The sequence below is a fragment of the Ochotona princeps genome, chromosome 1 (assembly GCF_030435755.1).
Source record: "Ochotona princeps isolate mOchPri1 chromosome 1, mOchPri1.hap1, whole genome shotgun sequence".
NCBI classification, from domain to species: domain Eukaryota; kingdom Metazoa; phylum Chordata; class Mammalia; order Lagomorpha; family Ochotonidae; genus Ochotona; species Ochotona princeps.
In genome coordinates this window covers 127,643,950-127,670,483 of record NC_080832.1, presented here as the reverse complement: position 1 = coordinate 127,670,483, position 26,534 = coordinate 127,643,950, and the positions used below count along the sequence as shown (strand labels likewise).

At 43.2% G+C, this 26,534-nt stretch overlaps 1 protein-coding gene across 1 annotated transcript; it reads left to right on the top strand.

The window, feature by feature from the left end:
- On the top strand, window positions 1–25,436 carry STMND1 (stathmin domain containing 1). The gene is made up of 5 exons (XM_004593131.3): window positions 1–105; window positions 11,581–11,761; window positions 17,255–17,406; window positions 23,742–23,873; window positions 24,924–25,436. The coding sequence occupies exons 1-5, from the start codon at window positions 25–27 to the stop codon at window positions 25,209–25,211; spliced, it is 834 nt and encodes a 277-aa protein (XP_004593188.2). The 5' UTR covers window positions 1–24; the 3' UTR covers window positions 25,212–25,436.
- The last annotated feature ends 1,098 nt before the right edge of the window (window positions 25,437–26,534 follow it).

Genomic DNA, 26,534 nt, shown 5'->3' with positions numbered 1-26,534 from the left:
CAACAGAGCCCGCCGGTGCGCGGCATGGGCTGCGGACCCTCGCAGCCTGCCGGAGGCCAGGAACTCGTCCCCACGCGCAAAAGAGGCTGGGAAGAAGGAGTCAAGGTAAAAAAAAAAAAAGTAAGCAGACAAAAAAAGTCTTTTCCCCAGGAAACCCCGGGATTCCCAGGGTTGGGAACAGCTGGGCTCTGCTGGAACAGCCTCTGCCAGGGTCCCTGCCCACGTAGGAAGTGAGGGGGCCGGGAGGTGAACCAGGTGGGAATCAGTGTATTCGGCCAGGTTGCACTGGTGTCTTGCCCAGGGAGTAGAGTATGTGAGTGTGCGTGTGTGTGATTGAGTGTGAGTGTGTGGTTATGGATTGGTTTTAAGAGCCTTTTGTGTCCATGATCTGGCTGGGGTGGTCACAGTCCAGGGCGGAGACAGGTGTAAGGGAATGGGTGGAGTATTTTGCCTTGAACTGGATTTGGCCAGGGATCTGCCACATGTCACTGGCTTTAGAAAGTGAGCCCTATGGGTGGTTACCTAGAGCTGGGAGATCTTTGGCTTCTAGGAGACTCAGCTGCTTCTGAGAGGGGACGGTAAGGCCCAGAGAGGGGGAATGTACAGCTTCTTGGGGAGGTGGGAGTGGAGCAGAGCTATAGCAGAATCTAACTTTGATTTTTTTTTTCCACCCTGGGGCTTGGAGGGATAGGTTTACAGATGCAGACATTAGGCCTGTGATTTCTTCTCATCCTTGCCACCCTCCAGATTCCCATAAACTGTGGGTGGAACTTTCAAGGGGGAGAGACAGAAAGATGGGGTCACCATAAGGCCTCATCTCGATCATACTCCCTACAATGATAGGGAAGCCAGGGGCACATTTTCCCTACAGTGTCTGGCTGACTCCCAGCAAACAGGATCTTAGGACCACCTTGCTCTCAGCAGGAACTTTTGGGGCCACACACCTTGTCTCTGTGCAAAACACACATAGGGGCACCTGCTACGTGGGACCACATTTGCTAGCTCTCGAGGAAAACAAGCAAGCCAAACTGGTCCAGGGTGAGACTGTGGGCTTGGCATCCAGTGACCCATGCACAGTGCCTCCTGTCTTCCATCCCTAACTGCTGTGGTTGGCATTCAGAGCTTCCCACCCTCCTGCTGGGTCTTTCTGCTTCTCCTGTCACCACCCAACCCAGTGCACCTGTCCCCTCACCATGCCTCCTGTCTTCCTGAGACAGGTTTCCTATGCAAAGCAGTCTGCTGTTTGCTCCTCTTCTTTCCCTTGGCCATCACCCTCTCTTCTGCTACAGCTTGCTTTCCCTTACTCCTGCTTCTTCCCAACCAAATGACTTGCAATGCACAGTGTCTTGGCCTCTCTGCGGAATGTCCTCCTTGGGCTGCATGCCCAGTTGGGCGGGTTAACTCCTATCCATCCTTCAGTACGTAGTTCCAACCAACCACTACCATACTCCCTTACCACCTGGTCCGCGTTGAGAGAACCTGCTTTCTCTTAGACCAGTAGGCTCTGAGAGAACACCTTGTTACCACCCGGGATTGCAGAAACATTGCCCCCTCCTTTTTCCCCGAAACACACTAATGTCACTTGCAAGTATTAACCCAGGATTCTTTTTTCCCATGTGCATGCAGAAATATGTGTTTTTAAATTTGTTTTGCTGGCACGATTATATACAAGATTTCAATAGAAGAAAATTTTCATTGTTTCTTTTTTGGACATTATCATTTGATCCACTGCACAGTTGTTACTGCAAATAATTTGTTGTATGAAAAAGAGGGAAGTGCTTTTTTAAAAATCTGCAAATGGCAGGTCTACCAGGTGTCCCTGGATCCATCCCCGTAAGCCTGTGAGTGCTGTGGGATTTCCTTCTGGATTTCCTAAGACAGTCATTGCCTCTTCATTGCCTCTTGCACATGTTTTGTTTTTTGTTTGTTTGTTTATTTTTTGTCCTGATCACCCTTCCTCCTTCTGCTACTACCTGTCCTCACCTGTCCACTACTGTAGCCTTCTGTCTGGCCTCCAGAGTATTTTCTATAAAGGCAAATCTATGTCTATCCTCTGCTGAAAAATCCCCAACCTATGAGATGCACATAACCGCACAGTCATGAAGGTGACAACCTAGATCAGGTTTCCAGATTCATTCCTTCTTTGTTGTATGACCTTAGTCAACTTCTTCAACCTCTCTCTGCCCCAGTTTTCTTGTCTAAAACGTTTTAAATGAATACCATGGGGCTGGTGTGATGGCTCAACTGGCTATTTCCACATCTCCAAGTGCCAGAATCTCATCATGGACACCTGTTTGTGTCCCAGATGCTACACTTCCCATCCAGCTCCCTTCTTGGAACAGAGGAAAGCAGTAGAGAATGGCCCAAAGCCTTGGGACCCTGTATCCGTGTGGAAGACCCAGAGGCTCCTGGCTTCAGATTGGCTCAGCTCTAGTCATTACAACCATTTTGGGAGTGAACCAGCAGATGGAAAAACTTTTCTCTCTGTGTCTCTCCTTCTCTCTGTAAATCTGCCTTTTCAGTTAAAAAAAAAAAAGCTTTTTTAAAATAAATAATACATAAATAAAATAAGGAGCACCAAAACAGTACTGAAGATGAAGAGTGGTTGTGAGGATTAAGTGAATTCGGTTCCCATAAAGTGCTCATACTAATAACTTAGTATGAATTACTGTTATGATTATGATGAGTTAAAATCTGGAATTCTTAGCATGCCACCCGAGCCCATTGTTGAGCTGGCTCATACTAGCTTCTCAGGTTGCATCCCTCCCCATGCTCCGGTGCTGGGCCAAGTTCCTGCTGCTTGTTCCCAAGCCCATTCTGTTCCTACCTCCGTGACTTGGCACCCACTGTTTTCTCTCCATCTCTATCTCCCTCTCCAGGGTGCATGACACACATGCACCCATCTTTCAAGACACTCCAGGCTACTCCTTCCTAAGCTCCTCTTACTCCCATTGTCTCAACTCCTGCCTCTTCCAGGATTGATCTTCTCCCCACTCCTATCATATTTCAAAACCTTGTCTTCTGTCTGTGTTTCCATGTCCACTTCCCATCCTGAGCTGTTACCTCGGGAGGGTAGGAACTATCTTGAATTGTTGTGTCTCAGTGCTGTCTGCTTTACCTCCTGCGGCCAAGGCACCGATCGAAATCCGTGACTGCATGTGAACTCAGTTTCCTAAGTTCCTTAGTGTGTTCTTGACTCCTAGTAGGATACCTAGACCAACAGCAATCCGCAAGAAGGAAACCCAATGTTCAAATAATTCAAGATGACTCAACAAATATAGTTTCTCTTTCCCCACTCCAAGCACTTGGCTTTGGAAATTTGGTCTGGGAAAGGTGTATTATTAATTAAACACTAGAGTTTTCAGAATAATAATGCTTTCAAACCCTTCTTCGATGCAGAAGACATGAAATAGTTCAGCGATATCTTTAAAATGATATGAACATGTTTGCTTGCATGAAATATGTATGTTTCTTAGTTGCACAGCTTTAAAGTTTCCTAACTTAAACTACTTGAAATCTGTATAGACTTCCTGTATTTACTTTTACCTTCTAAAGTAACAAGAAGACACAATAGTAAAGCAATGTGTAAGGAGAAGGAAAGCATGGATAATTTTTCTCAGTTGGAGAAACGGTCTTCTCTTACATGAACAACTTGAACTTCCTTGCCTGTTATCCAAAGAGGCCCGATTGGAATGAATGATGTTCAAATAGCTGATAAGAAAATTCTTATTGTTGTCTGTAACGGGACTAAATTACTCCGTAAAGCCCAACTTTTCAAAAGATTATATTGGTAAGTGTTGTTGGAGAGTTGCTATTTATTTCAAAGGACAAATTCTTTTTATATGTCCATGAGCAGATCTATTTGTATCTGCTGGTAATTTGATTTTTAGAAGGGGAACCTCAACAAATTATTCCCACTGAGCTATTTAGCAAACATGTTTCCCAAAAATTGGAGTACCCCCTAGACCAAAGAATAAGCAACAAACCAGAAAACCAAGCTTCCAGCCTATGGTCAAAAGTACTACCTTTTTGGAATGGTGATGAGTATTGTACACAGTGGCCATCCTGAAATTCACTAAGATTTCCATCTAGAACTGGTAGAAATCATATCTTCAATGCACTGAGATAGGAAGTAAAACTGATATGAAATACAGAAACACATTAACTCTATTCTCTGTAACTTGGTCTTAAGGGAAAGATAACCCCTTGTACCTACCTCGCACCCCCTCCCTTAGTACTATTATTTATGTAATTCAGGTTTCTTGCTGATGTGAAAATAAGGATTCTACATGTATGGGGGGGGGAGAAGAACACTGTTTGCCATATCCCCAAGAGGCATAAATTTAATTAATTTGTAAATATCTCTGGTCTTTGAACTAGGTTGATTCTCCAGTCTGGATTATCAAATGGGGTTAAAATTTCCAGAATGTGTTGCCTGTAGATAAAATATTTGAAAAGCATTCTGAGTTTCCCTGAGAGAAGAAGCTTCTCCCCCTTCCTCCAGAAATGAAAGGCTGATATGTGTTATTTTATGCTAGAAGATTGTGTTTCGTCTGCTGTAATTTAAGTTTTGGTCACAACTGCGCTTCAAGGCAAACTGCCTTCAAATAAGCACAGATGGGTAAGCGATCCTCGTTAAAGCCCGGATTTCAGATCCAAGTAGCTACAACAGCCTTGGTGAGACACTCGCGAGGTCATGCAGGGTCGTGCTATTTAAATCTCTTGCAAGCTGTAGCCATAGAGCATCTTTCTGAAAAGTCACCTGGTAGGCTGAGATCAATCCCGGTTGCTCTCAAACTCATGGTGGACTTTCGGTCATTGCTGTGACTGCTGCTGCTAAGCCGACCATTGGTCTTCAGGGTCTCAGCCTGAAGATGTCCCCCAGCAAAATTAGTCCCTGCATGTAGCTCTGTGTTTTGCCTGGCTCAACAAAGGAATAGACCTGCAACCCAAAAGGAACTTGTCACTGCACAGGTGGGCTTATAATTATTTATTGGGGAAGAAAGGAAATATGATGTGATATGAATTGCTTTTCACTTTCAAGATGAATGCATCTAAGCAATGCATCAGACAAGTCTCCTTCTGCTTCATACGTGAAACAAGTAGATGGAGCATGTGTGTTGTGAGTCACGTGATAGTGACGGGTTTTCTGTCACCATTTTCTGGACACACTTATTCCTGTAGACTCTCTGGGAAGTCTTTGAGCCTGAAGGCTTAAAGAGGAAAGGAGGCAAGCTTAGAGTTGTTTTCTGGCTTTCTCTTGGTACTGATTCCTATTTCAGATCCGCTGCGTTTTGTTTTGCTTCTTGTTTGTCGTTTAGTTTGTTTGTTATTTGGTCAGTGGTTCATCTGTTCCCGTGTAATCTTGATCCGCAGTACCAATCAACCTCAACACAATGAAGGAGTGCTGGTTCGACTGTACTGCTCATGATATGTCAGTCTCTCCATGAACATCACGAACAATTGTTGAGACTCCAAGGGTGATAGCTGCCCCTGTAATCCTGCCGGGGTGATTTCTACTTAGTCCCTAAGTTGGAAGCACTTAGAAGCTTTGGAGTTCATCCAGAAAATGACCAAATGTGCTTGTGGTTTAGTTTTTAAATATGCGTATCATGTTTACTGTAAAAGTATAAAGAATTCCGTAACAATGCCCTGTGTTTTATTCAGTTTTCTAAAGGGAATATTTGCTTAGTACTTCCTAAACTCATAATTTTGAGTTTGGAAGGACCGCCCTTCTGCACACTGCAGCTCCAGGAGGTCCAGGGTTTTTTTAAATTAATTAATTAATTAATTAATTTAAAAAATGATCTTACTTAGTTGATTAGGATACAAAGGGTCAAGGGCTACAGGAAAGTGGGTAAGACCATTGTTTCCACACTAATATCATTTTTCCTCTGTATCTGGGGTCAGGAGAGAAACAAAGGGAAAAGCCCCACCCAGCCTCCCACCCATCCCAGGTCCCCCAATGTGAGGCATGCTCCGAGGGTCCTGAATTGCTGCCAATCTCGCCGTTCCAATCACGATGAAACCTATTCAGAGTCCACCGGCTGACATAGTCTCTTCATGGTTGGGGTTCTAAGATCAGCAGTTCAGTTGGAGGGAGCTCCAGAGAAACTTCAGCTGAGATGATCCCAAACCTGGTTCTTGTGTGAGTTTGCCAGTACAGGGTCTGGCACAGTCCGTTGCCCCAATCAGCTTGTGCACATGCTGGTGGTTGTAATTGCTGGGTCAGTTCTGTTTCCAGCCCTGTCTTCCACTTGAACCGATGGGTGTTGTAGTCCAGCTCAATCCTATCCACTTCATACTTGGTGGAGGTCTAGTTTTGACTTAACTAACACTTCTGAGTCTACCTCTTTGCCCTGTTTTCACTGCCACCGTCCTTATTCATGTCTAGTCCAACCTCACCTACACAACTGTAATAATCATTGCTGGACTGCCTAATTTTCTTCCTTTCCTTTTTCACTCCACAATCACTATGAAGCGTGATTTACAAAAAAAAAAAAAAAAAAAAAAAAGACTAATCTTTTAGTTTTAGTTCTATGAATAAAAATCCTACAAAACATTCCTGTTGCATTCAAAATGAAATCAACCTCCTTTTCTGTCCCAAGAGACTTACCTTTCCCAACCTCAGCACCTTCTGCTGTCCACCTCAATCTGTTTCCTGGAAATTCCAGTTCCTGGACACACACAGTGAAGTCTTTCTACAGGATTGCTGTATGTTTTCTTCTCTGTCTAGTCCATCCTTTGCCCTTGGCCCACTGGAAGCTCACTCAGGACGCCTTCTACTATATACACAGGACAGCAGGGCCAAGCCTCCCAGACTGGGAGGTGCAGGGTGAAGCACTGAGGCTGTTCCATGACTCAGAGAGAGCCACAGGTCACCTAAGCAGGGTGCAGGGCCAGAAGGAGCTGGCTGACTCAGCAGAATCCCACCGCATGCCGAGGAAGCTGAGAAGGTGGAGGGGCATACGACTTCCACTGAGTTGAGAAACAGTGCAACCCAAATTGTGAAACAGGGGCCCTAGGGAGAGCAGACATGGTAGCCAGAGGGGATATGAGAAATGTCTTCCTGAACATACCAATATTGAAAATGTCCTGCTTAAAATAAATGACAGCTCTTTAAATTGGATTAATACAGATTTATGGAAAAATCTTTACATTTTTCTTGTTTTTCTTCCTTTGCTGTGGGACTGCGAAAAGTTTGACATGGACAATGTCATGGTGTCACTGCTTTATCAAGTCACAGATCCTATTTTTGCAAGCAATGGAACTGTGGGAAGAAGAAATAGAAAACTGCTTCAAAAAGTTTGTGCGAAGAGTGAATTAAAAGATGCTTATTTTTCCACAAAGAATATTTTGAAATCCATGCGTAGTTCTCTCTCAAAGCACATTTTTCCACAAACTTTTTGAAGACTCCTCACAAACAATAGAGAAGGGCGCCAATTTATGTTGGAAACTCACACTACATTACCATAAAATGTGCATAGCTTTGGTCCCTAGATGTCTGTGCCTAGGAATTCTTTCTTACATATTCACACTGATGTAATTGTGTATACAGACATTATCTAGGTATTTCTTACCACACTGCAAAGCTGCAAACAACTCCAACGTTAAGCACAACAAATAAGATGCCAGTTTGGATGGCATCCCATGTGCCTATGTTCAAATCCCAGTTCTGTTTCCAATTCCAGGTTCCTGATAACTTACAACGGGGGGAGGCATGAGGTCCTTGCTGCCTTTGTGAGACACTCAAAGTCTCCAGCAACTGAGGGCATTTGAAGGAGCAATCAACAGATAAAAAATCTTTCCTGTGCTCTCTTTCTCTCTGTCTCTCTCTCCCTTCCTTGCAAATAAAGAGAAAAGAGCTCTTTCATCAGGAATTGGTTAAGTAAATGGTGACGTAGTTAGGCAATGGACTATAATGAAACCTCTCATTCCTCATCATTAAATAGAATGAGATACTTCCTTCCTCTCTGTCTCTCCTCCTCTCTGTATATCCGCCTTTCCAATAAAAATAAATAAATCTTTAAAAAAATAAATAGAATGAGATAAACATATATAGTGACATCATTATGGAAATAAATGAGATATAGAAATATATCATTTTATATATAATCAGACTTATTTTAACAACATTATTGAAATAGAACTCACATAATGCACAATCTCCCACATAAAATTTACCACTAACCACTATCTCACCACAACCTAATTTTAGAACATTTTGGTTGCCTTTGTAAGAAATAACTACCCATTAACAGTCCAGCATGATTTTCCCAGCCCACCCACCCCACCACCAGCCTTGAGCAAGGACTAACTATGTCCTGCTCCTGTGTGTCTGCCTCTTTTTAACATGATTAATATTTGTGTCTAACTTCTCTCATTTATCACAGTGCTTTTTAACCATAGTTTGTTGCAATATATGTGTCCTTTTTTAATCGCCAAATAGTGTATCTTTGACGCTATCATGTTTTATTTATCCATTCATCCACTTATTTTTTCTATTCATTTCCATTCATGGAAATTTAGAGTGTTTCCTCCTTTGGAGATCTTATTAATAATAACTATGGGCATTTGTGTGTATATTTTTGTGTAAACATGTTTTTGTTTTGCTTGAGTGTATTGCTGGGGATGGAATTTCCAGTTCATTTGGTATCTGTGTTTAACTTTTTGTATTTAACAACTGTCTTCACAGTGGCTGCATCATTTTTTCTTAATTTGATCAGGAGAGAAAGAGAGAGGTGAGGGTGCAGGGTGGGAGCTCCTAACTGTTCATTCATTTTCCAAACATCCTCAGTGAACCAGAGCCAGGAGCTGGGAACTCGACTCAGGTCTCCCACATGGGTGGCAGGAACCCAATGTCTTGAGCCATCATCCTTGCCTCCCAGGACCTGTGTTGGCAGGAAGTTGGAGTCAGAAAATGCAGCCGGGAATTAAACCCAGGCATCCTCATGTGAGACCTGACAAGCTGCACTGACAGCCCAAACACCCACTTCCCATGCCACTCTATTCCCAGAGCAATTCTGGTTTTTCCACATCCTCACCAGCAATTGCTATAGTGTATCTTTTCTTCATTGTAATCATGCTAGAGGATGCAAAGTTTCTCATTCTGTTTCTGTTTTGCGTTTCACTGAGGACCTATGAGAGTGAGTGTCTTTTCACGTGCTTAGTGTCCGATTCCAACTAATTTCTAGAAGTTATATAAGCAAATATCAGGAAAGTGAGATACTAAGATGTTAATAGTGCTTTATCTAAGGGATGGTGTTTCTTATTTTTTGTTTTGTTTCATTTAATAGGAAGAATGGGTGAATAGAGGGAAGGATGGTAGATAGATTGATAGATGATAGATAGAGCAAGGACTAGACTTAGACAGTTTCGGGGTGGGCTAGACAAACACCAAATCCTCAGGATCGGGCAGGCAGTCAGAAGGGGATGAATGGAGCTAGAGCAGACAGAACTTTTTCCTTAAGGAGGCCTCATTTAAGTCCATGAAACTTTTCAACTGATTGGATAAGACCCACCCAGATTATCCAGGATACTCTCCTTAAGGCCGGTTGGCAGTAGTTGTTAATCATGTCTTCAAAACACCCTCCCAGCAACACCTAGATGGATGTGTTCCAACTTCCTTCCACATTATTTTTACAGTGAACCTGTATTATTGTTAAGAATTAATAACAGGGCCCGGCGGCATGGCCTAGCGGCTTAAGTCCTCGCCTTGAAAGCCCCGGGATCCCATATGGACGCCGGTTCTTAATCCCAGCAGCTCCACTTCCCATCCAGCTCCCTGCTTGTGGCCTGGGAAAGCAGTTGAGGACAGCCCAAGGCATTGGGACCCTGCACCCGCGTGGGAGACCTGGAAGAGGTTCCAGGTTCCCGGCATCGGATCGGCGCGCATCGGCCCGTTGCGGCTCACTTGGGGAGTGAATCATCGGACGGAAGATCTTCCTCTCTGTCTCTCCTCCTCTGTGTGTATTTGGCTGTAATAAGATGAATAAATCTTTATAAAAAAAAAAGAATTAATAACAAAAAAACAGATTTAAAAATTGCAGTAGTACTTCTGCTTTTACAACTGATTGTTAAGGACTTTGTGTTGGTATCCTTCAGGATACTTAGCTTAAGAGCCTGCTACCTGGGGGTTCATATTAAATATGAATGTCAGTTAGTACAACCATTTGCTTTTCTATGGCTGATTCTGCAAATCAGTACCAGTTTAATGTCTTAACACATACATGTATTCTAAGGCATGGTACAATCGCTGAATAGCTAAATCCTCCCCTTGCAGCCATCGGGATCCCATATGGGCATTGGTTTGTATCCTGGCTGCTCTACTTCCCATCCAGCTTCCTGCTTGTGCCCTGGAAAAGCAGTAGAGGATGGCCCAGAGCCTTGGACCCTGCACCCCAGAAGAAGCTCCTGGATCCTGGCTTTGGATCGGCTCTGCCCTGGCCATTACTGTCATTTGGGGAGTGAACTTGAAGAACCTAGATGTTTTCTGCCTTTCGTAATCCCTGCCTTAATGGCTTGGCTGGGGGCTGTGTGAACTCCAGGCCTGATAGTCTATGTGACACCTGGCAGGACACCTGGCAGGTCACATAGGCAGACCACTCCTCAGGAAGGAGGTACCTAGTGTTTGATAAGATCCACCTCCCTATAGCTCATCAATTTGTACTTTTTGAAAGTTGCTTGCTTCAAACCCACCAACAGAAGCCTGCTAAATCATGACTGTATGATTAATAGCCTAAAATGTATAAGAACCCTGTGCTGTTCAACTGGGGGCTGGCTCGCTCACTTCCTCTCCTCTTTTGTCCTTCCTGCTGATCCTGCAGCAGCCTTGGCTGCGGCTGCCCCTCCCCTGCCCAGCCTTGCTGGGCTGGGGGCAGGGGGAGTGGCTGGGAGACCTAGACTTCCCTGAATAAACCACCTTTATGCCTTAGCACCGACTTCAGATTTGATGATTTTCTGGGGATTTCAGAATCTGACACAACAAATTGGCAGATGGAAGATCTTTCCCTCCGTCTCTCCTTGTCTCTGCAAATCTGATCTGCCTTTCCAATAAAAGTAAATAAACTAAAAAAAAAAGATATTCTCATACAGATCTGGAAGTCAGAAGCATTGGGCAAGGTGTTGGCAAGGCTGTTGGAAGCTTTGAAGAGAGGATCCTTTTGCTTGTCTTTTGTAGCTTCTAGAGCTTTCTTCTACTCCCTAGCTCAAATCCTCTTCCTCCTTCCTCAGCTCCAGAACCTCAGTCATCTCTCAATCTGTCCCTGCTTCCGTTGCCACCTTACATTTTTTTCTTGTGTCTTGAAATTCCCTTTGCGCCACTCGGATGAGGGTCCTGGTTGCAGCGCTTAGGGTCCTCCTGGATAATTCTGGATCATCTGGCCATCTCAGCAACCTTAACTTAATTACATCCACTACATCATGTAACCATTGACGCTAGCAAAGTCTGCAGATTTCTGAGTGTTGTTCGCTTTCCCACGAACATTAGTTCACTAAATATCCCCAAAACAAACCCAACAACTCCATCTTCAGGTTCCAGGAAATCTTGACTCTCACAAAGCCATTATTCCCCTGTCACAGGCTGATGTCAGTGAGACCAGTTCCAGGGAGAGCTGCAGCCCCCAGATAGAAGCTGCATTGCCCAGGGACACGGTGAGTCATGCAGAAGACCAAGAGCCACAAGACCAGGTGGGAAACTTACCTGGGACCCTTCCAGAAAGCTCTCCATCTCCTAATGAAAGAAACAGAAGAAGAAATTCAGGTAAAATCCCCCGTTTCATGTTGATCTTCATAAAATGCCGTTTCTCCAAATATATTATGTAATGTGGATTTGCTGGTTCTTTTATTATTGCTTTGTGGGCCATGAAGCACTTGAAATGGCAAGGTTCTTATCTCTACTACATTGCAACTTAGCCCTAGGCCTTCATTATGCGAGTAAATAATACTAACTCCTAATCTTCTTGCCAATGAAATAATGAAAACCACCATTTAAAAAAAAAAAAAAAACTAAAAGCCTTTATATGCAGTTGGGACTGTTCTTTAGAAATAGGAGTTATGCAGTGTACATTCAAACTCCACAGGGTCATATCTCCCTAAGGGAGAGCCTACATTTACAAAAATAAATAAAGCCTTCATCAAACCATTTCCTTGTGTCTGCTCATCTGAAGTAGTAGTTCATGAACAATGAAAGAATCTTTAAAATGCAAAAGAAGTAATTACAGCCCAAAGTGCTGTTTAGAGGCCATTTGTGGTTTATCCTGGGGGGTGTTTTCCCTTTACTTGGGTTACCCCCTGGTGTTGATGTCAGACTTCTTATTTATGTTTGATCAGCCTTTGAATCAAATTAAACTGTGCAGATCCCAAGGCAAAGTACTCTATTTGAGGGGTAGGCAAAGATTCATTTTGTTCCTGTTCACTGTAATTTCTTCCCTAGACATGAGCTAAGATTGAGAAATAGATGGTTGAATACAAGGGATCTTCAAAAAGTTTATGAAAGTATGTATCATGGAAAAATTATGCATGCACTTCAAAATTCTATGGCACCAAAGTAAACTTGTCTTTTAATCCCGTTTTCCATGAACCTTCACAATGCCCTCACTGCCAAAAGAGTCTTTTAGGGAGGGCTTCCCAGCCACCTCAGGTGATCACAGATTTTTATATTCACCCTTGCGTTATGTGAGTTTTGACAATGCTGAAGAGTTAGAGGACATGGTTCTGAGCCAGTAGGGACATCTTTTTCTCTCTGATAATTGATTGGACTGTCTTCTAAATGGTAGCACGAGAGCCAAATAGATGTGCCGCTTGTATGTCACAGGTTGTCAGGCAGAAAGGGCACAGGTAGCCCTGAAATAGTCAGTTCTGCCCGGTTACCACTGTTAAAGGCAATAAACCCAATGTGAGATGAAAACACTGTGATGACTTGACCCCTTGCATGTCCTGGCTCAGCTGCCCTGGGCACTGCCAAGCAGTAGAGGTTTCTCTGGAGCCCATGGGACTAAGTGGAAGCTGCACTTGTTGCCCCACAGAGCACAAGCTGGGGAAGGGTTGAAATTCAAAATTCAAGTTCATTATGGTTTCTACTAAATAAGTCATGGCTTGCCATGGCCCTGCCCAGGCCTGGCCCATAACAGGCATTTTGGGGGAGTAAACCAGAGAACATTCTCCTAGCTCTCTGTATTACTATGCCTCTCGTTTTAGAAAAAAGAAAAAAAGTCTTCTATATTTTGTAAAATTTCAGAGCCTTTGATCCAGATCACCCAAGATCTCACCTTATACTATATTTGCACAGTCATATTGCTCCTCCATGTATATGCACATTTATTCTGACAATAAGCTTCAGACGTAAAGATACTGTACTTCTAAATACATCAGTTTGTATTGCCTGAACTCAAGGATACTCTTCGCATATTCTTCTCCATGCAGGAATCAAAGTCAGGAAATCGTATCACTACCTGTGTTTAATGTGATCAGTTGTCTCATAAGTATCTTTTACAACTGTGTTTCTGATTCGGAATCTATTAGCAGTCCATGCTAATCTATTAGCAGTGTGGTTCTAGTTTCTTTTCGTCTCAAGTCCCTCACCTTTTCTTTGTCTTCTATGATCTTGATATATTCGATAACTACAGGCTCTTATTTTACAGAGTGCCCCTGAATTCGGATGTCTGAGGTTTCCTCATGATTAGGTTCAGAGCATGTGTTTTGGACTAGAATTCCAAAAATGCTACTGTGCCCTAATGTATCAAATTAAGAAGCACATAATATCTGTATTTAATTCATTTTTTTTGCCTTGAGTGCTTTTAATATAGCAAAATGTCTCAATATTTTCCTTTATTAAATTTGAATATTGAGTTGTAGTTATGAAGCCTTGGCCTACACCAAGGTCAAAGCTGAATTTTCCCATGTTTTCTTAACCTAATTTCACTTTCACACTTATGAAGAATTTCTGTTGACAGGAGAAAAATGCTAATGTAAATGTTAACTATGTGAGAAACAAAACAGAATTTTATTTGGTGTTGGCGACGCCCGTGTCGCCGCGTACCCCCAGCCGAGAGAGCGACTAGGGTTACAAAAAGACAACACACAAACAACACAAGACAACATGCAGTGGGTCACTCTTGTAAACAGAATGCCGTTTATTTGGGGTCAGCCTGCATCTTTTATAGTCTTCCTAGTTCCTCCCAGTATTATTCCAGTGCTCAATTAACTCCTAAGCTCCCCTGGGGGCATCTTTAAAAAGGGAAGCAGGGAAGAGGAACTTGCGGTCAAGCCAGGGGCTAAAATGCATTAGGCCAAGATTGCCCATTCTGTTACCCCTTAGAAACAAGCTAAGCTGTGGAGTTAACCTTTGGGAGACCGGGGCCTACAATTTGGTAACACTAGTACTCTTTAGATAGTGAGAATATAGCATTTTATTTTATTATATTCTAAATTTTGCTACCATCACCACGTATAATTATTATAACCAAAAAGAGGTACAATTTTATTTTAAGCTTCCCCCAATATTCTCCAATGTGCCAAGAAATTAAAATTAGCTGAAGTGTCTGATATATTCCAAGAATTTCTGTGTAGGGTAACTACTATAAATGTCAAGCCAAATACTTGAGCAGACTGAGCAAAGAATGGATCACAGTGGTTACAATAATTTTATTATGCTAGTAGTAAATGTCAAACATGACTTTCCTTCTAGAAACATCCCGGGAGAAAAATAGTGGGCCACAGAGAATGGAGTAATGTCCATGACCTTTTGGGAAGGAAAACAGAGAGATAGTGAGAACCTGGGTGCTAAAGTTACAGACAGGGCCTGACGCGGTGGCCTGGTGGCTAAAGTCCTTGCCTCGAACATGCTGGGATCCTATATGGGCGCCGGTTCTAATCCCAGTGGCCCTACTTCCCATCCAGCTCCCTGCTTGTGGCCTGGAAAAGCAGTTGAGGACTGCTCAAAAAAAAAAAAAGAAAATCAGTTGGGACCCTGCACCTGTGTGGGAGACTTGGAGGAAGTTCCTGGTTCCTGGCTTCGGATCGGTGTAGCTCCAGCCATTGAGGTCACTTGGAGAGTGAATCAGTGGACGGAAGATCTTTCTCTCTGACTCTCCTCCTTTCTGTAGATCTGACTTTGCAATAATAAATAAATAAATATTTAAAAAAATAATAATAAAATAAAGTTACACAGACCTGAATCCAGTCCTGGTCAAGCACACTTACTTCTCGGGGCAGCTTGAGAAACTTAATTAACTTCCCTTCAAAGAGTGTGCTTATGTGTAGACAGTTATACACATAACTGTTATGCACCAAGTTATATTTGAATCAAATATTAAAGATGATGTCCACATCAGTAAACGTAAATGATGGAAGTATTTAGAAGACACATTACATCTGTACTGAACATACGCAAACTTTTTGTCACTATTCCCTAAATAATTCAGTACAACAGTCCCTTACTTCGTATTTATATGGTAGTAGCTACTATAAGTCATCCCAAGTTGACTGAAAGTGTACAAGAGCATGTTCCTAGGGCATGTGCAAATACAACGTTGTGGAAGGGAGTTGAGCACTTACAGATTTGGGATTTGGGTATTCATAGGTGTTCCGGTACCCATCCCCCACTGAGATCCAGAGATCCCTGTAGTTGGAATTATACAGGTTATTATTAGTTTAACCCTTTCATATCAGTTCTGGCCACAACCAAGGCATCATGCTCATTCTTTGAGTTTGCATCACCTCTGACCTTGTTTTTAAGTTTCAATTGTTTTAAGTTTCTATTTTACCTACCTGGCATACATATGATTCCACTCTGTGCCATGATCTACATACAATACGCTCAGATGGGGACTGGCTGTATTTCAAACGTCTGCATGGATGCAAAAATCAGTCCTTGCAAGGTCCTGAGAAAGTAGGGAGTTAGTTGAAGTTATTTGCATGATCAATCAGAGAAGTCTCTGATAGCCAATGGAATAACTTGTGTGAAAGACTTCTGGTTCCTAAGTTCTGCATCCGTGTGAGTATCAAGAAAGCTGTCTTTTGTCAACTGTTGAGCTTCAAAATGTTCATCAAGAGACTCTAAATGTAAATGTAATGTAATGTAATGTAATGTAATGTAATGTAATGTAATGTAATGTCCAGTAAATGGGGTGGGCTTGGTTACTGTCAGGGCTTCCTGTTAATCATAAGATACAAGTACCCATTTCGGAGGACTCTGCCTTGCACTGTTTGTGGCAGGACAGGCAGAACTGTCTTTGACCTCACAAGCCAGTGCTCATTTTTTTTTTTATCTGATGACACAGAAGTCATTGCTCATTTTAAAATTTATATTTAGTGGGGATCTGTAACAGAGAAGGCCATTCTCAATATTCCAACTCCTCTGAGGCTCCGCTATGAACTGTCTTGCCATTCCTCTTTAGAATCACCAATAAAAACGCAAGCTGATATCACTCTAAGGTCAGTTCTGATTTAATTCAAAGACTTCTCAAAGAGGCATATTTTTTTTTCTGTATGTAGATTTAGCAGATGGTGTAATTGTAAACTCAGGGTTGGGGAACTAGAAGTTTCTTGGCAACATCACGCTGTTTATCCTTTGTATACAAAGCATAGAAACCAAACTGCAACTCACAAGGCTCGCCAAAATGCTATTTGATTCTTACCTAGGGTTCAGCTTCATAATTAGTGGAGGGAACCCTGGTACCCAGGTGTACAACTGTTGTTACAACAGAAAGGTAGCTCACAGCAGCACCCAAAAGACTTCTTGTCATATTAACATATGACCTGCCGAGTAAACAACATACCATTGTTGATGTGTGTGCTCTGTAAGAACATTAAGAAATTAGAGACTGTAAGAGCTGTGTGGATGTCATATCATTTAGTATTTAATTGTAAATATGCTTCACCGAATCATACCACATACAGGACAATGTACTAGCCTTTCCCCAGGTTTAAGCAAAAGAAAGAATAAGAGAAGGTTGAATAGTGAGAAGTTTTGGGGTACTAGCAATGGATGTTGGTTATGCGTGTGCTCAAAGAACAAAAGCTTCATTCATCTAGACATTTATGTACATGTCTTGATATGCATATTGCGCTTTAAAAGGTTTAAATAATCTGAAAAAAGAATTTGAAGGTATTAAGAGGTTTATACTAAAAATATTTAAGTTGCAGTATTGCAATCAGAATTTAATTGACTTGATTTATAAAGCATCTCTTTAGCATTTGATTCGTAAAATCTGTGCCTTTAAATGTCACTTTCTTTTCTCTCTCCCTCTGGAAGATCTGGCGATCAATGGACTAGCCAATAAGCCCCAAGCCCTAGAGAATGGAGAGCGACCAAAGTCATCAGACATCCTGGAGGAACTAATTGTGCAAGGAATAATACAGAGCCGCAACAAAGTATTTAGAAATGGCGAATCATATGATGTCATGGCAAGTAATCTTATAACTAGGATTAACTTACACTTAAAAGTAGCAGTGGAATGTGACTGATGGTCATTATTTCACTATGTTTGATTTCCAATACAGTAACCATTGTGTTTTTACCTCCATAAATTCCATAATTCCTGTCACATCTCTGCACATCATCTCTTTCTGTGTGAATTTCTTTAATAATTAACAAAGAATGAGGTCAATAATGCTTATCTTGCGTTTTACTAAATTTTAGGTGCAATAAGCCCCGTTGCATAACATGCCTTGGTTATTTCTTATTAAACATTGCCTTTAGGAATATAAAGCTTGATCCTTACTTATCCAATGAGGAAGTAGACATTGATGCTAAAACTAAAACAGATACACTTGTGCATAATCAACCATGAAGAAATCAACACAACTCTAGAAATGGCGGTATTATTATTTTCCTTTGTTGAGTCAGCTTGTCTAGCCTGCACTGTTTTTCTTCAGCATGTGTAACATTTTTTACTCTAATGTTTAACTGACTTGGCTAAAATCTAGAGTTCCAAACGTTTAATAAGTTCTGCTTACACCTGAGGTTATCAGGCTTGGTTTTTGCTGTTGTTTTGTCCTGTGTCCTGTGTCATTCAGCCAACACTCCTAGTTCCCACCAGTCATCCTGGAAGGCCAGGCTGAAGAGAAAAGGTTGAAATCTCAGTGGCAAATGCATAAAGAGGGGTGGATCTGTGATGTGAAAGAGGATTGGATTTTACCTTTCTGCACATGAGTCTCCGGGGTGGTCAGAAAAAAAAGGGCTGCATGAAAAGATGAGCAAGAAGAGGTCCAAACAAGGGAACACAGCTGACCATCAGTGGCTACAGAAATGTCCTTATGAAAACACAGTTGCCTGATGTTAACAAGGCCAATAATTATCACATGAGAGCATTTCTGAGTGACTCAGTTTCCAGAACTCACTCAAGTTCTGACTTAGACCTTGAAAGAGAGCTGGCAAGGCTAACGGGTACAAGCTACACAAAGAAAGAAATTAAAAACCAAAAGCCATGAGCTTGACTTTCAACAACATCGTACCATGACCCAAAAGCGAGGCTTCCATATTACCTGGAAATGGAGTGGTTGTTACGACGGGGTTGGACCATCCGCCAAAGATCCTAATGTGACAGGCTGCAGAGATTTCAAAAGCATACAGTCTACACCTAGCACTTTGTGAAAGAGAGTTTGAAAATATTCTTGAAAATATAGCATTTCAGGAATAGGGATGGAGGTAAGCTCCGGAAATGGAGAAGATATACAAGCTGCTCAGTGGTACAGATAGTCTCCTATTGAGACATCGCTGAGAGCATCCAAGGGTGTTTCAGAAAGTTCAGGAAGTGATGGAATTAAAGGAGAAGTGTATGTTGCTGCAAAAAAAGTTCAAAACGTTGCAAAGCTTTTTTAAAAATACGTTTTCCATGAGTTTTGAAAACTCTTCAACTACAAAGATTTTGAAGCTTTTTCCATTAGAATTAACTTTATCTCTAATTGCATTTTTCATGAACTGTTTGAAGGACTTTGTAAATGTGCCAAATTGACACCGGGAAACTGCAGAGTTTGAAACCACTCTCAAAAGATGAGAATGAGTGTGGAAGGACAGAAGGAAGCCATATTAATAGACTGTTGATACTTGTACCTATTTAATAATATTTTTAGAGGAAAATTTTGATAACATTGGCTAAAAACCAAACCCAGGGACAAGGAAAACAGGAAAAAGACGACTTTAAAAAAATAAATCAATAAAAGGCTATTGCTGTGAGCAATGACTAAATACAATGGGCACAACGGATTGTAGACATCATTGATCCATTCTGCTACTGGGGATTTTTTTTAAATAAAATATTAGAAGAGTGGAATAAATACAATCATACCTAAAATAAGATTTCTTCTATGGACCAGTAGTATTGCCCAAATACATTCAAGCATGTTCCTAGGGATAGATTTCTTATGCACTTAAAGAGTTAAATGATACACAAGGAACTTACTGTTCAGTAGCTAAGTGTCAGATCTGGTGTGGAGTAAGTGGTGACTAGTATGGAGGTGTACTGAGTTTATGCCCTCAGGTCCAAGTGACCCTACTTGGGGTAGACCTCTTCAGAGGCAGGTGACTGGCTCTCATTTATCCACATAGTTGATGTTGACTTCAGGTGTCTTTGATCCCAGCCTTTTAGCACTTCCTTTGCCTCCGGTGACATCAAGTAGGGTGAACCCTTTGTTCGTTCCTCCTGTGTCTGCTCAGAGCTCTGTCCCCTCTCTGTGGGACTTTTCCACTCGTTGACCTGTCAGGTCATCAGGGAGTCTGTTCACTAGGCACCAAAGTTTCCCTAAGTTTTCTGTTGAACATCCTGGGGAGTTGGTTTTTGTTTTTAAGGGGGAAGAAGTTGACCGGGTTGCTTCTCAAGGGCACCAGTTAAGCACCAGAGAGAGATCCCCAGGAGGTGGAACAGGAGTGACCAGTTCTTTGGCAGAAACTTTGAAACTTTGGGCTACTGTATGCAAGAATTCCCTTAAGGTAACAAGAACAAGGTGCATTCATCCCTAGGTCATTGGTGAATTAGGACTGAAACACAGGCAACAGACAGAGGTAACAGATGCACACACACATTAGGTTGGCCAGAAACAGGACTCCAAGGCTACCACAGCCTCTCTGAGCTGGGCGGACCACCAGGTGTTTTCATAGAAAATGGTTCAGCTGCGGACTTCTCAGAACACTTCTGTAAGCAGAATGAGAATCGTGGTGATCATTTTAAGTCTCAACATTTGATCTATTCTCACTGCATGAAACTTGGCAATCCAGAATCCGTTGATACTTCTATAGATCTTTCAGTTCTTTGGCTTAAAATGTCAGGCTCCAGTGAAGAGAAGGACCTTCCAGAGAGGATTAACTTTCTGAAACATTTAGGAAGAATGGGATCTCACACGTATCCTTTGGGAATAAAGTCCCAAGAGGTATCTACGCAAACCAGAAAATCCAAACTCTTTTAGGTCGCTCTTGCCATCTTAGTCAAGGTTCAGATGGCTATGAATCTTGGATTGTGCTTAAATGCCCTCTTCGTGAGCAGCACCAGGAAACTTTCCCTACTTGTATCATGTTCTCTGTGTCATTGCACCCACAGTGCAAGCGTGTCCTTCTTTTGAGCAAATGGCTTTTGCCAACAAGAAGCCTAGGAGTCGATGAGCACAAAAGCCATGCACATGGAGAAGGGAGACTTGCTTGGCGCCTTGTGAAAGTGTTGGCTGTGACAGTGCCCAAACTTGGAGGAGTGTCCTCCCTTTAAAAGACTGCCTGAGGATCGTGGATTTGAGAGCAGGGAAAGAAAACCCGGGTCTGCATGTTAGGGTCGAGAGCACCGAGCCCCGGCAGAAGTGCCTGCCCTCAGGTCACACCTGAGTGGAGTGGCCTTCCACTCCCAGTTCCCACTTGGGCTCCTGTGCTCTTCAGTCTCCATAGTGAGAGTTCTGCGTCAGGTATGCCCTCCTGTAACCTCCTGCACTGTCACTGCAAACAGTCACTGCTCTCAGGGAGTAAAAAGCAGTTAATGTTTACAGATTTCTTTTTAATTGGAAAGTCAGATTTATAGAGAGAAGGAAAGACACAGAGAAAGGTCTTCCATCCGCTGGTTCACTCCCCAAGTGGCCACAGCAGAGCTGAGCTGATTTGAAGCCAGAAGTTTCCTCCAGGTCTCCCAAGTGAGTGCAGTATCCCAAGGCTTTGGGCCATCCTCTACTGCTTTCCCAGGCCACAAGCAGGGAGCTGGGTGGAAGTGGAGTAGCCGGGATACAAACTGGTACCCAAATCATATCTTGGCACATGAAAGGCAAGGACTTTAGCCACTAGACTACCGCCCTGGGCCCAAAGCAGTTAAGATTTGCCAGGTGGTATCTGTAAATTTCCCCTTCCCTTCTTGTAACCAATTCTGTGAAATCAGCTTGAATGTTATTAAGCCACAGGAAATCATGGCCTGCAGAGTTTACAAAGCTAGAGAAAGTTACTCTGTAGCCAAGCTGGGATTCAAACCCAGGTCTTAGTGAGTTCCAGTCAGATGGGTCTTTTTCACTGTGCTACACACACTCTTCGCTGGACTTTCTCACTGCTTATAGCATTGGATTCTGAGCAGACAGTCTGTTGGAAATTAAAATGAATGCAAAATGCTCTTTGCCTTTCAAAAATCTTTAGAGGTGTTATCTAGAGTCGTACTCAGTTCCTTTTAGAATGATGACTCGGAGTTCTTTCAGATCTTCCCCCAGTTGTGATAGGTTTCTATATACTGACCTAGAAAGAGATTCATATTAAATCAAGGAAAGGAAAGTGTAGGCCATAATCTCATTGAGGCTTTGTTTCATATTACAGCGCCCCACACGCACGCAGGCATGGTTTGCAGTGTTACACTTCGTAGATGATGTGTTTTTCAGAAGTTGACATTCATGATAGCCCTGCGCCAGGCCCGTCTGTTGGCACAAGTTTTCCAAGAGTGTGTGCTCACCTCCTGTCTCTGCATCCCATGTTGGCATTGTTTACAATATTTCAAACAGGCTCACTGTGATCTGTGATCAGAGATCTTTAACGTTACAGCTGGACCCCTGTAAGCTGGTGAAATTCACGGGTAATTGCTATGTGCGTTTTGATTATCCTACCCATCAGCTATTTGCTCATTTCTCTGTCTACTCAGGCTCATCTATTCCCTGAGACACGATCACATTTAAGTAACCGTAGGCCAGTTATAAGCCTACAGTGGCCTCTAAGTGTTCACATGAAAGCAAGAGTTGCATGTCTTTCAGTTGAAATCTGGGAATGATTAAGCTTAAAAGGGAACACATGTTGGAAACCAAGATAGGCCTTAGGGTCAGGCCACTTGCACCAAGCTAAACTGTGAACGCAAAGGAAAAGTTTGGGAAAGCATTTAAAATTGCTGCCCTCACGAACATGGGAAAGAAAATGGAGCCACCTTATTGCTGATACGGAAAAAGTCTTAATGGTCTGGAGAAACGATGAGACCAACATCAGCATCCCATTAAACCAAAACCTAGCTTGAAGCGAGGCTATGAGAAGCAAATATAACTTTTACGAGTACCAGGAAACCAAGGAAATTGTGTACCTCTTTATTGTGTGCAATACTTGCCATGTAACAATGACCTTGTACTGAGCCTGCAGTAGCCCTGAAGTGTGGCTGTGGACGTGAATACAAAAGTTTTGTTAAAGACACACACAGAACTCCTCACCACACTTCCTGGCAGGGAGTGAGACTGAAAGCCAGGTGGTTAAACAGAGAACCTGGAAATCTTGTATGTACCATTTTAATTTTTCACAGTATGTGTATTATAAAAATGTGCATTTTTTAAAGAAAGACATGTAAATATTTTATAATTTTGTTCTTAAATGCCTGACAATAGTTGTACCTTTTTTGTAGCTAGAAACTAATAGGAAATAGTCATTACTGCTTTGGAATGAAGAGAATGTTGTCAGCCATATGAAATTTGAAATTTTTTTCCTCCTGCCATGAAAACATTTATAAAGGACTAACAGCAAGTCCCCATATGGAATGATTGCTTAGTCACTGTTAGTTGTCTCTCTGGCCTTTAAGACTAAGAGTAATCTCTACCCCAAATGAAAGTAAGTTAGACCCTGCAGAATATTAACTTGAACTTTTTACTTTGAAGGACAAATTTATTTCCTGTTGGCCTCTACTTTCCAAACTTTTCCTCCTTGGGCCCAATGTGATAGCTTAGTGGCTAAAGTTCTCACCTTGCATGTGCCGGGATCCCGTATGGGTGCTGGTTCTAATCCCGGTGGCCTTGCTTCCCATCCAGCTCCCTGCTTGTGGCCTGGGAAAGCAGTTGAGGACGGCCCAAAGACTTGGGACCCTGCACCCACATGGGAGACCCAGAAGAGGCTCCTGGCTCCTGGCTTCAGATCAGCTAAGCTCTGGGTATTGCGGCCACTTGGGGAGTGAATCATCCGGCAAAAGATCTTCCTCTCTGCCTCTTCTCCTCTCCGTGTATCTGACTTTGTGATAAATAAATCTTTAAAAAAAAAACACACACACAAACTTTTTCTTCTTCCTCCTCCTCCTTCTCTTCTCTTGCATGAGTGTTCATGTCTTTCTTTCTCAAGAGTCTTTATCTGTCCCGGTCCTGAACACCTTACATTCTCCTAAGAACTTCAGGTTTTACTTTTAAGAATTCCGCTGCCATCCGCTTTCGTGTTGTGTTCTATCCACCCCCTGGCGAGTTGAAATGTTTATGATGCAGATTTTCCACTGTGTTGGTTCTGCCTCTCCTGCCTTGGTCCTCTTCTCGCAAGTATGGTGGTTTCTCTGCTTCAGGTCGACACAGCCGAGAAACCACTGAGAAAACCACCAGCCAGACTTAAAAAGCTCAAGATAAAAAAGGCCCTGAATGACCTCACAATGCAGGACATCCACGAGAAAATGCAGGCAGCAGAGGCACGGCGCAAGGTAACCAGCAGGAGGCGCGCGTGGGCAAGAGCCTGTGCCAGGCGTTGGCTGTGAGCCAAACTGAATGGAGGGAGATGCCCTGTAAATGAGCTGCCTGCTCCTGAAACTGCGTGTTTAGGGCTTGTTTTCGACGATCTGTGTGTTAGACATGAGCAAAGGGCTAGCCTGAGATTAGTTAAAAGTGAATTTTAGATGTATAACCTAAGTAAGCAAAAGCTAGTAGTATATTTCAAAAAGTTTGTGGAAAATGGAATGAAGTGATGTTTATTTTGGTGCAAAAAAAAGGTCGTCCGTTCCTAGTTTTTCCAAAACACATTTTCCATGACGTTTTTGAAACATTCCTGTAATTCTTCAGTGAAGCATAACATTGTGTTCCTGTGTCTTTATCTGTTGGGGTAGGGGGAGGAGGAGCGACAGGGAGTTGGATAGGGCTGAGAGGCACCGCTCTCATCATCAAGCTAACATCTGTCTGCAGATGTGCCCGGGACCTGTGAGCCCTGACGGCCTCTGCCAGGAACCAGACTTTCAGAAATGTGGCCGGACAACCTTCATTTCCGGTTTCTCTTTTGGCCTAAGAAGAGAGGTGTGAGCCCCATGAAGGTGGGCCCTGGAGCTGTCAGATCCAGCGGGATTTAGCCAATGCTCTGTCACTTGACTGAGTAATAGAGGAGAGAGGCCAGAATCGTAAGTGATGGGCAAGGTTAAGGAGAACTTGCAGGAAGTTAATCGGGCTTGAGGACAGATATTTGGCAGGGCAATTAAGACGCCATTGAGGATAACCATACCATACTGGTATACTTGGATTTTTGCATCACATTCGCTCCCACTGCACAACCTGGGAGGCAGCTGGTGACAGATCAAGTACTTGGGAGATGAAGACTGAGTTCCCACCTCTCAGTTTTAGCCTGGCCCTGTCCAGGCCATTCACAGGTGTTTGGGGTGGGAAATGTCTGTCTTTCTCTTTTTCGCCCTCTCTTTCTCTGCTTTTCAAACAAGAAATTAAATTAAAATTATTGAAGCTCTTTTTCATTCTTTTATACTGCTTTTCAGACTAAAGAAGAACAAATAAGAAAAAGACTACGGAGTGAGCGCCTTTGGTCCCCAGCCTGCCGCACAGGCTTTGCCCAAGTGGGCGGGGTCGAGGTTCCATTTGCCAAAGCACATCACATCAGTTCAGCCTCCCTCGAAGACCCGGATCCTGTGCTGCAGAGAGGAAAGCCCGTGAAGACGAAGCAAAATCAAAGTGAGACACCCTGTCCCGACAGTAACTCCAATTACGCAAGTTTTGGCATCGTGGAGTCGGACCTGTCCTACAACCAAGAGGAGGACATTTTCTAAGAAGTAGCTTTTGTGGGATGGCTTAGTGTCTTCCGGTGTCCTTTTAGCACCAGATGTCACTCCACTGGGGTTTCTGCCTTGACCTTAGGGACGGTGGTGGGAGCTAAATGGCCATGAATGTAGAGGAAAGAGGAGGAAGGCGGGCCCCTCCTTCTGGTATAACTCAGAACACACTGAGGATGCCTGACCCTCATGAACTTATATAGTTATGTTGGTGCCAAAGGAAAGTGGACTTTTCGCTACTGCTCCTCGGCTGTGTCCCCCTCAGATGTCCCTGCAAAACCAATCACATGGAATTGCGTTAATGATTTTATCACCTTTATTTGTGTTATCAAAGAATAAAGTGGTATCTTAGAGTTGGCCAAATTCATTTCATCGAAAGAGGCAACATCCAGTTCTTGGAGTTATGTCAACAATGGCACGCTTTCTTGATGTGGATTAAAAAAAGAAGGGTTTCTGGCTAGGGTCAGGCAGTAGGGTCTGGGGCAGTGGGAGCTGGCCCACCACCTACCCGGTTTCCACCGGGCTTCCCTGAACTCCATCTACTGTCCTCCTCTCACAGTCGTGATTAAGTGAGATGAGCTCTCATCCCGAAAACCTCTTGCCTTGGCATTCAAGCTTCCACCGCCCCCATCACTCCCCAGGTTAGATCACCCCACCGTCATTGACTGGGTGACCGCATCTGTGTAATGCTGTTCCACTACTAAGCCCTGTTGACCCACTCCAAGAGAAAGTGCACGCTCCTTTTGGCTGCTGAGGGTCTGTGCTTTCACAGCTCACTGAAGCTGAACTTCTCCCAGTTCCTCAATCTCAGTACTCTCCCCAACCGCTGAGCCCTTGTACCTGCCATGCCCTCCCCACCCTTCACCCCTTAATGCTATTTGACAGAGCCATCTTATGTTTCATGCCCCGCTCCGATGCCTCTCCATGCAACCTCTGGGCCAGGGTAGCCACCTCCCCTTCTCAGCCACCTTCCCCTGTTCACCTTCAGCATGGGGACATGTCCTCATCCACACGGTGGGGTGTTCACAGTGTGCCCAGTTGTGTGCACTGTGCCTGGGTGCTGCAGCAGCAGATGGGTTAGCGTGCCTGTCCATCTTACTCCAGGAGGTGGCTTACCTTCCTGGGAACTGGTGACTGGAGCAGACTTAAGGCACACTCAGCACCTCCTCTTTGAGCAGCCCTTTTGGGGTTTCATTTAGTGTTCCTGCAGCCAGTGAGGGGTGATGGGGAGTGACAGCTGGAGTCTTTGTAGAACCAAAACCTTTAGAAGGATCACCTGCTTCTGTTTTTGTTTGTTTGTTTTGTTTGTTTAAGATTTAT